Raw genomic sequence first — 16,389 nt, 5'->3', positions numbered from 1 at the left:
CCCACATGTTTTCTCGTGTGAATATATTTGTTCATCGTTTAATTCTATATGTAGCCCATTCACATGTATATTTACACGAAAATCTCAGCTTTTCCATATTTGGTTTGGTTTTGAATGCAACATAATACATGACTCCTCGACTTCACATCCACTTCCAACATTTTTATATGGCGTGACTCATGTAGGTTAGTTAGTTACTCCCCGTGCACATAAAAAGAAAGAAGCATAACGTAGTCTTAAGGTAAGACACATGAAAAGAGTACATTTTGAACTGTTAAAATAAATGGCACTAATTAAGTTTGAACCATTGTGCATATACAATGTAGGGCTCAAGTCCACGGCATCGTATCTGTAGTTTTATACATTTGCCAGTTATTTGGATAACTCAGGCAGACTAACGTTAGCTCAGCTCTTAAGTTACGTCTCCCACTGCTGAAACGTAATCAGCATAGCTAGCGACATTGTGTCGTCGTTGGCACAGGAGCTACTGTGTATTCACGGTTGTTTTGCTACTAGCCTAGCTCTTACGTACCATGTTTTTCAGCAGCTTCGCCAAACTTAATTTAGAAGCCTAACAGTTTAAGATTGGTAAAGCCGCCAATGCACGGTGACGTGTTTTAGTGGGTGTTATTAGGGGAGTAGATTATATAAAAAAAATAATATGTAATGAGTGTTGTGTGTTGCCGTTTGTGCAAGCCGAATTGAAGCATGTTCCCTGTCCATTTGTTTTAAGTCAAGCGTTGACATGCCCCACTCTGAGAGTGAAGCCGGTTCAAAGGTTTCGGACCCACAACATTCACAGAAACTCCTCAGGGTCCTTCGCACGTTTTGGCAAGAGCAAAGTTTCCACGATGCCCTGCTGGTGGTTGATGGAGAGGAGCTCCCTGTCCAGAAAAACATCCTGGCTGCTGCTAGCCCTTATATCAGGTCAGAACATTTGGCAGCGAGTGCGTGCGCAGATTTTTCAGCAGCCCAGATACGATCTTGCGTTTGTTATTGCTGGCTGGTGTTGACTGTGTTAAAGCAACATGGGTGTGTCCACTTTCACTGCTTCAGGATTCTAATTTTTATCTTCACGTTTGTCCTGCTTAATTGTGTTAATGGTTTTCTTTTAGGACCAAGCTGAACTACAATCCTCCGAAAGAAGATGGGTCTACATATAGAATTGAGCTGCAGGGGGTCTCCATGCCCATCATGAAACAGATCCTGGACTATGTCTTCAGCGGTGAAGTGAGTGTGGAGGATTTTAAAATCAAAGTGACATACTTTGGCATACTTAAGTGTTCGGGTTTGGTAAGAATGGGACATTTTTTCCTGCTGATCCTAATATATTCTTGTAGGTGTCCATTTGATCTGTATTGCCCCCTGTTCTCTCTGTCTCACCACATGCATGCTTGTGTCTCTGTCCTTTACGCACAGATCACTTTGAGTGATGAGACTATCCAAGACATGGTGCAGGCATCTGACCTGCTCCTCATGACTGACCTCAAGTCCCTGTGCTGCCAGTTCTTAAAGAGCTGCATCGCTGCAGAGAACTGCATCGGCATCAGGCTCTTCTCTCTGCACTACTGCCTTTATCATGTACACTACGCTGCCACTGAGTTCTTGCAGACACATTTTGGTGATGTGGCACGCTCTGAAGAGTTCATGGAGCTGCCCCCGGACCGACTCTGCGAGGTCCTGGCCATGGAGAAGCTGAATGTGGGCAATGAAAAGCATGTGCTGGAGGCCGTGGTGCGATGGTTTGCACATGACCCAGAGGATCGCAGGGTGGGTGATGCTTGCTTTCAGGTTCAGTGTGTGTGGATAAATGAAGTGGATGTGAAGTTGAGGAGTCATGTGTTATGCTGCATTCAGACCCAACTGACATATGGCAAAGATGAAATCCCACTGTTAATGTATAATTGCATGGGCTACAGATACATTTAAATGATAAATAAATTCACATAAGAAAACATTTTGCAATCTAAGCTCCCATCAAAACCAAGATAACTGATCACTGATTAAGAACATGCCTTTTATTAGCAGAGCTAATCCATGGGGCACACATACTTTTTTGTTGTAGACATGTAACTCATAGCAGTGCAGACTTTCCAAATCTGACTGCACTTGACTCACTTACTCACAACTCAAACTTGTCTTAACCATTGGCTCTGTGGAACAACAGGTGGCAAAGAATTATATTAAAAGCCTAAAGAATGTGTATCGGCCCTTTAGTAAAATAGCCCTTCATTTTGCAGTTTTTTTTGTAGGTTATGTGTCCTACGATTCCCATTTATTACTTTGAGTCATACTCCTCCTGAGCATTGTTGAAACATAGAAATATTTTCAGTTTAGAAGTAGCACTCCTTGCATTATGGTATTGCAAAAACCAATTAATTAATCATTTTTATAATTTATTTTCCCACTTATTGTATTGATCAGTTGACTTTGTGATAGGCTCGCACAACATTGGGAAATGATACACTTCCGATGAATAAACCGATAAAATTAACCTAAAGTTAACCTAAATTAATCTTAGGGGAGCTGATGCTTTGCAGGCGCTTCATCTGATTAGCTATATGTTTACACATGAGTGTAAGTGCATGATGTATGTAAAAAATAATAGGCAGTCGTATTAGACAGTCTTTTGCAATGAGTTGATAACGCATGTTCATGTCATAATGACTGTCATAATGTGAAAATATGATTTAACGGTCGGTTGTACCTGGAGTTTCATCACTAACTTCTCACTTCCCCCTCAGCTCCTATGGTCCATTTTAGTGCCTTCCAGCTCATTATTTCAGTTTTAGTGCCTGCCACTTCCCTGCAGTCAACAAGCCTGTTTCCAACAGAATCAGTTCTGAAGTTCTATTTTAGCAAAGTGTCTGAAAAACAGCTTTAAGGAGAGCGAATACTGGACTTACATTTGCCAGATGTGTAAATAAGCCACTTCTTCCCAACTTATAATAAAGTGACTTTATGGCTTGTCGTTATCGTGTTTACAGATTGTTCCTACACCCCCAAGTGGAGAAAAACTTGAATTAATTTGCCTGTATGCACTGCAAACTTCTGTAAACTTAAATGAGTCCAAATCCATCTCTACTGGCAGGTGCACATGAAGGAAGTGATGTCTGCTGTGTGGCTGCACGGCCTTGACGTCAGCTACCTGAGAGAGCAGGTATGGAAACCTTTAAGTGCTCTTCAAATGTAGGTATATGCTATTTAATATTACCAAAACAGTGTAATAACATGGTGTCCCATCAGGCCATGGGGGAACCGCTGATGAGAGAGGTGATCAGAGAGTATTGTCAGCCAGTGATGGAGGTTGGTCAGCTGCATGGTGAGGCTCTGCTCGCCACCTTCAAACCCAGAGGTTATTCAGAATGTATCGTGGTCGCCGGAGGAGAAGATCGCCAGTGAGTCACTTTCCACCATAATTTATGTTCTGTTTGGACTTCATTTAATTATTTATCACCAGCATTACCATTCATAATTTAATGATGTACAGTGGAGAGCTTTAGTGTCCAGTCATGACCCACAAAGAGGCTTCTCCATAAAACACTGGGGAAAACACTAAGCAGCTTAAATATACAGAATTTCTTTGGCATGAAAATGTATAACATCAAAGCAGTTTTCGTAAGGACCATTAGAACAGTTTTGGCCCTCAGTGACAAAGAAAATATTGATTATTATTAAGTGAAATGTAGTCACAACAGGAGGAAGCGGTTAAATAAGTGCTTAGTTCTTCTATATCGGCTCACATCCTGTCTGGTCTTGTGGACTTTGTCCTGTACAGAAGCAGGAAGGCCAGTGCTGTGACACGCTGCATGTGTCCGCTGTACGACACCAACAGACAGGCCTGGATCGAGCTGCAGCCAATGAGCGTAGCCCGCCTCGGCCACGGGGTGGTCGCTGCCGGTCAGTGCTGGGTTTAGGCCAGGAAAATAACACCCACAAGTGAAATGATGCAGAAAACACCTGTGGAAGCCATATCATTGAATGATTCTTTTGTCAGAATTAAGATGTAAGAGTCTGTATTATAACAGTGCAACTGGCAGGTCCTGCAAATAATAATACTAACTGTGTTTTCTGTCTGTTAGAGGGCTTTCTGTTTGTGATGGGTGGCACAGATGAACACAACACAGTCCTGGACAGTGGAGAGAAATATGACCCAGACTCTAACAGCTGGAGCCCCATACCTCCCATGCTACAGGTATACACAGCCCTTTGTGTAGCTCTGCTTATCCTTAGGTGTCAGAAGTTAATTCAGTTACAAGAGCATAAGCAGCTGAGAGTGATCTTTGCAGCAGAAGTTCTGTCCCCATTTTTCTTGAATTCTAGGGGAAAGTTGAGCCCGTCAAACAAACGAGAAGGTTTGAAAAACTATAATTGGAATTTGCTGCTGTTTATTTAAGCAGGATGAATTATTATCCCATCATTTACACCATTTTTCTGCCACTGTGTTACACTGTATATGACCACTAGGTGTCAGCAGTGGAGCAGTACAAGCTCAGGTTCAATCCCATTTAGCAGAACAGGCAGATGTGACAGACTGAACAGCTACCAGATGACATTTTATATTGTGGAACACTAAATAATACTTATGTAATGTAGACAGACTTCAATACATTATGATTAATGTTCATATTTTGATAGATAAGAATACCAGATTAAAATAACTTCATATAGACCACTACCTAAAATGCAAAAATACTGAGGCATCACAGTAAAGCAAAAGGGGAAGTCAAAACTCTTGCAAAACGTCATCAGAACCTCAGCAGATTTTTTTTTGTCAGTAGTTTACCTTTTGGAACTGTTTGTTAAAACCCAATACAGGATGTGATCAACACTGGACGTTGGTCTTATACTTGTACTTTCAAGTGTATTGTGAATTTTCAAAAGATGTGAATAGAGAATTTGAATCCAAAGAGCTTTTGTGTAGTTGAATGTACAGGACGTTGCTTTGTTTTGATGTGTGTAGGCTCGTCAGAACTTTGGTGTGGTGGAACTGGATGGTCTGATCTACGTTCTCGGAGGAGAGACCAAAGAAACAGAGCTGATCACTGTCGAGGTGTTTGACCCTCACTACAATACCTGGAAAATGCAGACCAGTATGACCATGATCCGCAAGGTAACAACCCACATTCACAGATATTTGTCACGGCGCAGTACTAAACATGAAACTTCATTACATGTAATGTTGTAAACGGTAAAAGTTCCATTTACAAATATCAGATCTATAGTAGAGGGGGCCAATATTTATCCATTCTTTATCTATAATTGCTTATTCTTTGGAGGGTCGTCGGGGCCTGGAGCTAATCCCAGCTGATACTGGGTGGCGGGGACAGGTCTGTAGTTTCATCTGACACAGAACCTGTTCAGACCTGTTATTAACATCCATTCTGAGTGATCTGATCACAGGTGGACAGCTTTCAATCCCTCAGTTCACACTCCACGTGCGTCTTGAGTGACCACTTGTGATTGGAGTGATTCCTCTCAAGGGGGTTTAACTGACGGCAGAGTAGCCTGTACTGTTGAAATCAATGTAAGCGTGATGTACAAACAGCTGTTAGATGTTTACAGTCAGGATGTACTTTAGACGCAAAGCAGACAGACACGTAAACACACTGACGCTTTTTACAAGGAAAGAAACGGCTTAATGTGTTGAACTTTTACAAGAAGTGTGTTGGATTTACAAGAAGCACAATCGATTTAGAATTTGCTGTAGCTGTGACACAAGGTTTCTTGCCTTTTCCCTGGACTCAGCAGCTCTCAAAATTACGCAGCTTTTTGGGGAGTTTTAGGGAGATATTGCAGTTACTAGTTCACTGGTGAAGCTAGTTGAAACAGAGAGTGTGTTCACAAACATCTGCTGCTTACCAAACGTGTAATTTTCTTCACAGCGAACCAAATGGAAATCAGACAGCGCATGACCCATTTCACTTGTTGTTGTGGCTTTTTCTTGTTTCTCAGAGGACGTCAGTTGAGTAGGCAGTCCTTCAGTCCTTCCTTAATGTACAAATTGCTAATAAAATGTGGTCAGTTTGGAAACATTTAAGATCACTTGGTCCTTGAAATGGGTCCTTGAAGGGATAATTTATTTTCTCCCTCTATTAACTCTGTACAATCACACAACCGCACATTACAGTAACAGGATGTATGACTGTTTTCATCTAGAACTGCAGTGATTGGGAGATTAACTCAGTCTGTTGAAAAAAAAATAGGTACCAAGTATTTTGATAATGGATTAATCATTTCAGTCATTTTTAAAACAGAAATGTTTTGTCAGTTCCAGTCTCTTAAATGGAAGGATTTGCTGCTGCTCCATGTTATTTATGGTTGTAAATGACTGAGTCTTTCCAACTGTTGATTGGACTTTTTTTTACTTTTTTTTTTTTACAATGATGAGTTGCTATGAAAGCAATCGTAGGAATAATCGACAATATAAACAATCCTGTTTTGCCCATGGGTTACACACACTTCCTGTAATAAAACATCTCAAATTAACAATCTTATCATGTGTGGGACCATGGTTTCATTTGTGTAAGTCGAGGGGTCCCTGACGTAAGAAAAACTCTGTGAATCACTGGAATACATAACAGCAACATAAAAATACATTTCTCCTTCTTTCTTATTTGAGTGTTGCATATTTTTTGGTTTTTCCATAAAAGACAATTGTCTTAGTACACTCCTAGCAGCGTGACTAAAATGACCAAGGCTGTCACAGACCTTGTCCAAACTTGTCCAGAAACTAGACAGAACTTTGAGTAAGTGATTCATTTTCCATAGTGAACCTCTCTTCACATGCCGTGACTTGCACAGCCATTTTTGACTTCTCTTCCAGGTCGGCTGCTATGCCTCCATGAATAAGAAGATCTATGCCATGGGTGGGGGCTCCTACGGTAAACTGTTTGACTCTGTCGAATGCTTTGACCCCAAAACCCAACAATGGACAGGCCTCTGTCCTCTGAAGGAGAGAAGGTAAAAACAGCGTCTGATTGTGTCAGCTGTTGTGGTGAGCAGGATGAAAGAAAGAGGATGTATGATTTGATCAGCTGACATACAAGCAGTTTCAATATGGAGTCAGTATCTGTTATCTTCTCATGTTATTGTCTTGTCATTTTCTCTTTTCTGTCCTTTGAAGATGTCTTTGTCACATGTTGTATTCACGTGCTGTTTAGTACATTTAACTTCAGCCTGTTATACTTTGTTCTTGTTTGTATTGCACAACAGGAAATGAAACGTGGCTCCATGGTCATTGTTAGGTTCCCACAGCTGTTAGTTTTAGTTTCAGTTTAACCTCCCAAAAGACACCACAGTCATATGAATATAAATGTTTCTCAAGGACAGTGGCTAGAGCTAAGGCCGTTGAGTCATACTGCGTGCGTTTTGGTAGTCATAACAGAACCTGTGATCTAAAGGTGTGAAGAAACAGCATGCACTGGTTGGGCCATTTCTGTGTTGAAGATCTTGAAGACTCCATGGGTTAGCTACAAATGAATTCTTGAAGGGGACTGACTTATTTGATTTTTCAGGGTTGATACAGGCGCCCATTATTTGTAATCAGGACGACCTGATAACCAATATTTGGAACTGCAAAAATGAAAATCTATCAAAATTCAAAACTGAGTCAAAATTTAGAATGTAGTGCGCTGTAAGTAAGTATAGGGTTCTCAAGTACTGTATTGAAGTAAAATTGTGACTCTTGTACTTCACTATTTCAGTTTTCTGCTGCACTATACTACTTTTTGGAGGCAAATACTGTACTTTTTACTCCACCCCATTTATTAGACAACTTAAGTTAGTTTGCAGGTTCACATAACTCAATGCTCATAGGCACACCTTACTCATAACCTATAATCAGATAGTGTGGGTGAGACACTGAGTACAACCACAGAGTGGTGACTATTGTCAGGGGGAAGAAAATTAATTTATTTTGTTGGCAGTTGCACAAAAAGAAAGAGATAGAAATGAATCATCGGCCAGGCCGATAACCAGTCTGTCTGTACCTTTTGAGTGGGGCCCATTTGTCCCAAATGTCAACTTGGTTTGATTAAAAATTCATTTTGTTTCTGTCTGACCATGTTTGCCTTGTTTTACCTGGATTAGTCACTGTGCTGTGAAACCTGTGATTATAAGCTGAAGGTGACAGTGATGGTCTCTCTTCATGGTTAGTTAATCCCCTTTGTGATTGCTAATCTAACACACCCAACTGTTAATATCACAAAATATGGGTTAGTTTTTGCTATATCATTTACACCATGATGTCTGATTAATATCTCAGGTTGTATTAGATAATTGTGAGCAATAGTCAGAGGAGGAGCCCTAAATAGCCAAGCTTAGCCAGACTAACTTTCTATTTCTTTTGAGAAGTTTTGAGAATGGCTTTGCTAAAGCAACACATCTGTTAATCCAGTTTGTCATACCGATAGGATTATTGTGCCTGTAACAAACAGTGTGTAGGATTTAGCCATTGAGTGGGGAGGTTGCACCCAGCCAACTGAACAACACTTGTCTCAGCCTCTCCTGACTGGCCACTAAAGAACTGAAATGCCTGCTCTGGTGTTTTGGCTACTGTAGAAACATGGTGGACACTGTGAAAGAGGAGCTTCTCCCTCTGTAGATATAAAAGGCTCATTCTAAGCTAACGAAAAGACAACAGTTCTTAGTTAAATCCTACACACTGGATGTTAAAATCTGCTCAGATCTTGATGATAAGCTTGCAGTTTCTTTTGCCAGTGACTTATGGTTTCTTATGTTATTTAACTGTTATATCTTTGGCTCTTACTTGCCCTTCCTGGTTGAACCGCCAACATGCTAAACATTGCTTCTTTTGCAAACCCATCCATCCATCCATCCATTTGGTATACTGCTAACCCTAACCCTAACCCTTCTTTTGCAAACCTTCCATACAAAAGTCAGTCAAAAGTCAAAGACAATCCTCTCTGCTGTCTGACTGTACCAATTCAAGCTTTTGTTGCAGGTGATTCCAAATTTTCAAAGAGTGATAATGCATGTGGAATGAAGATTTGATCTGTTTTGTTATTTTTCTGGTCAGGTTTGGTGCAGTGGCATGCGGCGTTGGCTTAGAGCTCTATGTGTTCGGTGGAGTTAGAAGCCAAGAGAACGACAACCCAGAGCAGAGACAGATGTTGACCTGCAAGTCTGAGTTCTACCATGATGAGATGAGGAGGTCAGTATGGAAATACTTCTGCTGAAGGTGGTCTACGGATTGAGTTTTAAAGATCTTTCTCCACATCGGAAACAGCAGTTGAGCAAACAGTTGAACCACAGGGATCATTTAGTAGATGTCTTGGAGCTTCTAACCATGTCAGACAATTTTGATTTTGACAATTTCCAGCAGATGGAGGCTGAAGGCTACCAAAAATAGAGTTATTGGGAGAAGGCCGAATTCTTGTAACTTTGAAATTATCTAAATTTGAAAGTATCTTCTTTTTTTTTTTTTTCATAGCTTGTATACACAGAGTCAGCCAAAATAATATATACACATACAGGAAAAAAGGGTGATGCCATCTGTTGGGAAAACATCGTACAACAGTACACAGCGTTATCGTAATTTGATAAAACTTCGAAAGAGGTATCTATATGTATAGAAGTACTAAATATTTATGCATGCTTTTCTTTTCCTGATGTGTGTATACATTATTTTGGCTGACTCTGTATATACATATATATATATATATACGTATATATATATGTATATGTATATATGTATGTTATTTTTATAATTTTATCTTTTTGTAGATAAAGGACAAGCTGAGTCTGCACATTCTGTAATTGTACTTTGCTGTCAAAATGAACAACATCCTTGTCCAACATTTTTTTTAGAATACAGAAATCAAGAAAGTCACAAAGAAGATTGCCAATAAAAGTGAAGAAAAATTGTCATTGTTTTGATGTCCATATCTGTTGTTCTGTGATGAGTGCAGGTGGATGTTCTTGGATGACCAGAACCTTTGTATCCATACCAGCTCATCCTTCGTATACGGCGCTGTGCCCATCGGAGCCAGCATTTACGTCGTGGGAGACCTGGACACAGGTTAGTGAAAGAAAGCCATGCAAAACAACAAAGTTCTGATGGGGTTACAGCAATGCCAATATTTGAATGTGACAGATTGCTGTTTCCCGTGTGTACAGGAACAAGCTTCGACTATATCCGGGAGTTTCGCCGCAGCACCGGGACGTGGCATCGCACTAAGCATATGTTACCCAACGACCTTTCTAAAACAGCCTGCGCCGCCCTGCGCATCGCTAACTGTCGACTTTTCCGTCTTCAGCTGAGCCAGGGCATGTTCCGAATCCGAATCTGACTCCACTTTTACGCACTGGTACTTTCTAGCTGCTGTAGGTATGCGTTTAGGGATTTTGTGAAAACTAAAGTATCATAGTCACTAGTTGTTGAGGATTGTGACTCTCCGTTCAGGGGTTAATACTCGAGACCCTTTTCCTGTATAACTTGACCGGACAAAAGCTGACCTAAACATGTTTTTAATACTATAGGTTTACAGGCATTTTTTAAAAAATTCTAAATTGTTTTTGTTTTTTTGGTTTTTTTTCCTCAACATGGGATTTTATTGTTTTTGCTTTTCGTCTTCATGGACCTTAATCTTTTGTAATATTTACTGGTGGTCTGTTGCTTAGTGAGGGATTTAAACTGTAACCAAAACTTGACAAGTTAACTACTGTATTGTTACATGAGGGACATGATACATATTTTAAAAGTACTGCTGTGTGTCAATTTGCATTTTAAGATCTGTGGCCAAATGTGGTCTGGACTAAAGTCTTTAGTCCAGATATTTGGAACAGTTGCAGTCGAGGTTAAGACTAAAGAAACTTTTTGTTGTCTTCAGTGGGAAACAAGAATTTGGTGTCTGACCCTTAGAATCAGAGTGCAAGGGGACCTTTTGTAGCAGTCACATAGTGAGAAATCTTCTGGTCAAGGCAGACAACTTACCAACTTTCTTTCCTGCTTCTAGCCTCAGTATAGGTCAGCCTTTGACAATAACAGTGATCTTATTGCTCAGTGCACATAACTGTGTAAAACCTGTCGCATCCTCTTTGAGACTATACAGTATAATTTTGGGACCTGTCAATTTGTGCGATGAATGTGTGGTGAATCGTAGTGCTGCAGTGTGAAGAGAGAAAAATGCAAGCAACGAAACATCAACTCACACCATCCATCTGTTCTAATTTCTAGTTTCGATATCCAACAAAACAAAGAAATAAAAAAACAAAAACAAAACAGGGACAGGAATAGGATAGGGTACATGAGAGCCGGCATGCATCAGTTCAATGTTGTGAGAAGGACAATGTCCCATTTTGTGAAAACAAGCACTGTAGAAGTGCTGATATTGTATTTAAAAACTAGTAGTACCATGCAAATAAACACCAAAAAGAAAAAGAACAGTTCATGATTTTCTTTACTTCCCCATAGAGTGAAGGACTGTGTAAGAACAGATCTGAGGCTTCTGGCCATCTACAGAGAGTATAGGAATGGTAAACTTGGGACTTGGCCGGTCAATGCATGTACATCTGTGGCAAACACTGCATCACAGGTTAGTTAATGATGTTACTAAGTAAATGAAATGTGCACCGTTTGAACCTGTAGATATGACTGAAATCAACAGCAGTCTATGTGATAGTGTAACTAAAGTTTTTCCTGTAAAAATTCATTGCCCTGCCATAAAATACCTGCATTTAGAATGGAGTTTGGTTGAACAGTATGTCCACTTGAAAGATCTCTGGCAGCAGAGGGTATTTTTAAAGTAATAAATCACAGTTAATTGAACTGAACAGCCTTCTAATAACGAATGGCATGGCACGGCATAAAGAAATGTGGGAAGTGAGCGTTAAGACGACTTGCTCTCTCCTTCTCTTAACTTAGGATATAACATAATTCTTTACCTGGCTGATCATACAATTTGGGCAGCTAAAACTAAAAATCAATACAGTATCCTTGTTTTATGTTATTAAAATTGCAAAACTATGACCTTTAAATTTGCATTTCCCATCAGTCAAATTAGAGATGCTGCTTACACCCAGAAAGGGGCATAATGCAAGGGCAAAATTCTCGGCTGTCCTTCTCTCATCAGTGGGCACTGTCTTTGCTTTTTATTTATAGCTTTATTCAAAGAGTGGGTTGTAGCAGTAGTCCGATGATGAGAACTTGGTCCCCTAATTTCTGACTCAACCAACACTGTACAAAGACTTAAGATAGTTGTCATATTTAATCTTATCCGCCTTACTCTCAAACTTGCGGCAAACTACACCCTATCCTCTAACACCTCCAAATTAAACTGCTGTTTCCAAGTTAACTGAACTGTTCTTTGACCTTCCATGATAGTTTATGTGCCCTGGGCAGCTAGTCTGGTTTCTCTGTTGAGCCCTGTGGTGTTTTTATAGGTTTTTAGAGAGCCAAATCTGCAGAGGAAGGAGGAGGATGGCGTGGACAGGTGCGTCACCTTTGACATGCAAGGCTTTGGGAGACCATTTTCTTGCAGGGTTACTTTTGACAATTTCCCAATTTTAACCAAGAAACAGTCATTGTAACCATGATTATTAAGGTCTGTGGCCTTTAACGAAGTAGTAACTGTAATCCAAACCATGATCTTTTCCTAACTCTAACCAAGTAACCAAACCTTAACCATCAGACTACAAAATGATTTTGAAGGTGCAGACAGACCATGTGTTCTTGCTGAGAGGGGCATCAAATCAGTAAACGGCTATATGTATGTCTTTGCTTCACCACACTTCTTTTCACTGTTGTCACAAATTTTAACAACGATATCTCATACTCAGACACATTTGTTCTCTCTGCCTACAGATGTTTCTCAGCAAATTAATCATGGACAGTGTAGAAATCACTAGCTGAAGTAGTAGGTGATAAAAGAAAACAAACTAATCCCGGAATGCACTCCATACGCTGAATGTTTGCACATTAAAGCGCTTTACTTGATAATTAGTTTTTATCTTTGAAAAGCTGTGTAGGCCCAGCCTGCTCAGAAAGAAATGTCACTGTGAGTGACACTCTTGAGCGGCTGGATGTTTTGCTGCCTTTGTGACCTTTGACCTGGCTTCCCAGTAAGGACAGTTTTGGCATCCCTTGACCCCATTTGTTCTGCGTGAGTTACAGCTGCTGCTGTCTGTCCTCAGCATAGGGGCAGCAAAGCAGAGGCACACTCAGTGGAGCTTGTTGAGTGTTGATACAAACACACCACACACACACACACATCAAAGACACTTATGTAGGCTTGAAATAAGTTCTAAACAAATACTGTACTGTGTGGGAAAACTGTAGAATCTGTTGGAATCAGCATAGTTTATCACCTCTTGAATCATTGTGCAAGAAAATATGTAAACACAGCTTGGGACCCCAGTCAAAACAAAACTATCCATCAAAGTTTAATTCTCAAACTCTACCTGCCAACACTTTTGTTTTTCTTTTGCTGGTGAGAAACTCTTGCAAAGCCCTCACATTTTACTATGAATTAGGACTGCACAGTATGTTGTCTCAGCGTTGTTGATGCAACGTGCACATATGCAGTAGTCACATTGTGAGATTTCAAGTCAGTCAAATTCACTCAAACACTTCATGCTACGACCTTTGCGCTGCTTGATGCATTAACTCTGATGCTAGTGAGTGCTGGCTTTGCCTGCACAGCGAGTGCGTCTAAGAGCTGCCTGTGTTTTTTGGTCAGTGGAGGAGCAAAAGGTCAGCTTTAGCATCAGCATCAGACCGCACTGTAAAGTCCGCAACTCTGTGGCCACTTCATGGCAAATCATGAGGAGGAAGAGGAGGAATCCATTAGATGTGTGTGTTTCCCTGTTTGAGTTTCTCTGGAGTTGCTGGTTTGTGGGGATATGTGGAAACACCCTGAGCAGACTTTTGAGATGTGCTTCTTTCTCTGGTTGTCAAATGGCTTGGAGCTGAGCTGTTTTGGGGGTGTTGAGAAAAATGAAGAGTGTGTTTACCACGTTGGTTGAGACTGCGGGACAAGTCATATATAGCTTTTGATTGGTTGATTTGTTTGTAACTATTTGTTTTTGCTTTGTATAGTGTCTAAACAAATCTGTTTTATTTTTATTTTAGAATTTTTGGTGACATGACGTGAATCTGACTGTCAGCCAAATTCCTGTGTTTTTTAAATTGCACTATATATCACAGAAAATAAAAATATGACAATGTCAGTTTTGGTTTTTTTTGTTTGTTTGTTTGTTTTTTTGGTATGATACAGCCCCAAGTTTTCCTTTCAAAACTTTGCTTGTCTGATGTCATCCAAGTTGCTGCCAGATTTTCCCCGTAAAAACAATCTATACCCCCCCAATCCACACAGTACAATTTCAGCCCATCAGTCAACCCAATTCAAGGAGTGTGTGCCCAGCTGATCTCAGTCCCCTCAATATTAATATATAGTTTGATTGGTGGTCTCTATAACGACCAATCAGAAGAGCTCTCTGTGCGCCACTAAACTGCCACAGCGGACTGCAGAGCTTGAACGGCATCCCATTGTCACCAACAAAATCCTTAGCGACCAGGCTAACTAACAGACTAGCAAATGTTACTGTGTTGACTGTCACTGGCAAACATCTTGCTGGCAATATGTTGCACTGCTAAAACCAAGATGGCACAACACATCTGTACTGAGGTCCTGCTGAGCTAACAAAGCTAATAGCTTCTAGCAGAGTTAAGCACAGAGCATGGCTAAGAGGAACATGAAGTGTTAAACTGCAGTTTAACGTGAGAACTTGACAGTAAATACATGTATTGTACATGTACTTCAGCCGATAAACCAGCAAAATTAGATATTTTTTTTAATGTTATGTGAGAAATGAAAGGCTCACTTTTGCTACTGTTTCACACTCCAGCTGAAATGTGTCAGAAAAAGAACAAGTCACATGCAGTGTATTCCCTGGTGATATAACACAACAGCTAAAAAAGGATTTCCTACAGCTCTGCAAAGCTGCAGGACGAATCTGCTGTGGCCCAGCTGACAATATTCAGCTTCCTTATTTTTGCGGAACACTTCACATTCCATGGTGTCTCATCATTTACAGTAAATACGTTAAGTTAATGAGCATCTCTGTGTCCTAAACAGAGCTTGTTCTAACATGTGAACACCTTATGACTGTCTGTTGTGACATACTGGAACACAGCATAAGGGAAAATTCTAGCAGTCTATTCTGAAAAAAGTCTAGTTTTAACCAGAGTCATGTTGTGAAAGATGGGGAGTGAAACTGCTGTTTAAGTTTGTACTTTTGTAACTGATGCATGCGGAAGTTTTGTAAGACGGGATAGTCATTCATCTACGTAAAAGGAATTAAAACACCAAAGTGGTCAGCGATATCCGCTCTACCGTTTGTTTCTGTTTTATGTTTGTATGCGACCGAGCACCAAGTGCTGATACTGATCACGAGAGCGAAACTTTGATCACACTAAGATTTAGCTTAACTTTAGCTTGAAAAACCCTGATTCCTGAAGGGTTGGCACGCTGTGTAAAACATGAATAAACTATGAATGAAACACAATGTGATCATTTGCTAATCTTTTTTTGACAAGTATTTAACAGATGCCAGTACAAAAAAACAATATATTTAATGTTTTACATCAACAACTTCATTGATTTTGCAAATACATCCTTATTCTGAAATTTGAGGACAGCAACAGGTTAGGACAGGAACAGCAGTAGAGTGGGTATGTTGTGTCACCCATTTGGAACTTTCCACAGGTAAACGGGTTCATTCGTAACAGGAGATAGGATCATCGTTGGGTATGAAAGGAGCATTCTCAAAGGGCTCAGTCGTTTATGAGCAAGGACGGGGTGAGGTGTACCACTTTGTGTGGAATATAACTGCACTGGCTCAGGAACACTTTATAAAACTGTTGTCAATAAATACAAACATTTTTATTATTATTATTTTTAATGGCTTATTCAGTAGCGGTGTTCAATGGTACCTCCAAATTAAGGTACAAGCAGATACATTTAAATTATCACTGGAGTTTCAATTTCTGTGGTTACATTAGGATTGAGGATAGGATTGCACTAGTCTTAAAGTCTTACCAAAAGTGTGATCTAGCTGGTTGAACTTGTGTGATACAATTGTTGCATCATGCATTTGCATTGAAAGTTTTATGATAATCTAACTGTTGAGGTGGCCTGTGTTGCAGTGTGATGACTTAACATAAGGATGGCCCTGGAACAAGGCATGAATTCTGCATACTAAATTTTTACGGTATGTCCATTAGATCGTGATACTTCTTTTAAAGTGAAGATTGGAGTGCATTCAGATAAACTTAATGTAAATCCAAAAAAATTGTTTTCAGGTTAACTTGTCAGAGACCAGTCTGAATTTCTGTCCTAACAGAGGCTCTAGGTGGAAGTCCAAGAA

At 40.1% G+C, this 16,389-nt stretch overlaps 1 protein-coding gene across 1 annotated transcript; it reads left to right on the top strand.

Annotated features, from left to right (window-relative positions):
• The first annotated feature begins 90 nt into the window (after positions 1 to 90).
• On the top strand, positions 91 to 10,879 carry gan (gigaxonin). Its single transcript, XM_046393760.1, has 13 exons — positions 91 to 241; positions 734 to 927; positions 1,116 to 1,230; positions 1,420 to 1,770; positions 3,092 to 3,160; positions 3,247 to 3,398; positions 3,779 to 3,900; positions 4,083 to 4,195; positions 4,964 to 5,113; positions 6,827 to 6,963; positions 9,041 to 9,175; positions 9,933 to 10,042; positions 10,141 to 10,879. The coding sequence occupies exons 2-13, from the start codon at positions 746 to 748 to the stop codon at positions 10,311 to 10,313; spliced, it is 1,809 nt and encodes a 602-aa protein (XP_046249716.1). The 5' UTR covers positions 91 to 241; positions 734 to 745; the 3' UTR covers positions 10,314 to 10,879.
• The last annotated feature ends 5,510 nt before the right edge of the window (positions 10,880 to 16,389 follow it).

This window comes from Scatophagus argus, chromosome 7 (genome assembly GCF_020382885.2).
Source record: "Scatophagus argus isolate fScaArg1 chromosome 7, fScaArg1.pri, whole genome shotgun sequence".
NCBI classification, from domain to species: domain Eukaryota; kingdom Metazoa; phylum Chordata; class Actinopteri; family Scatophagidae; genus Scatophagus; species Scatophagus argus.
This window is presented reverse-complemented; position numbering and strand designations above follow the sequence as displayed.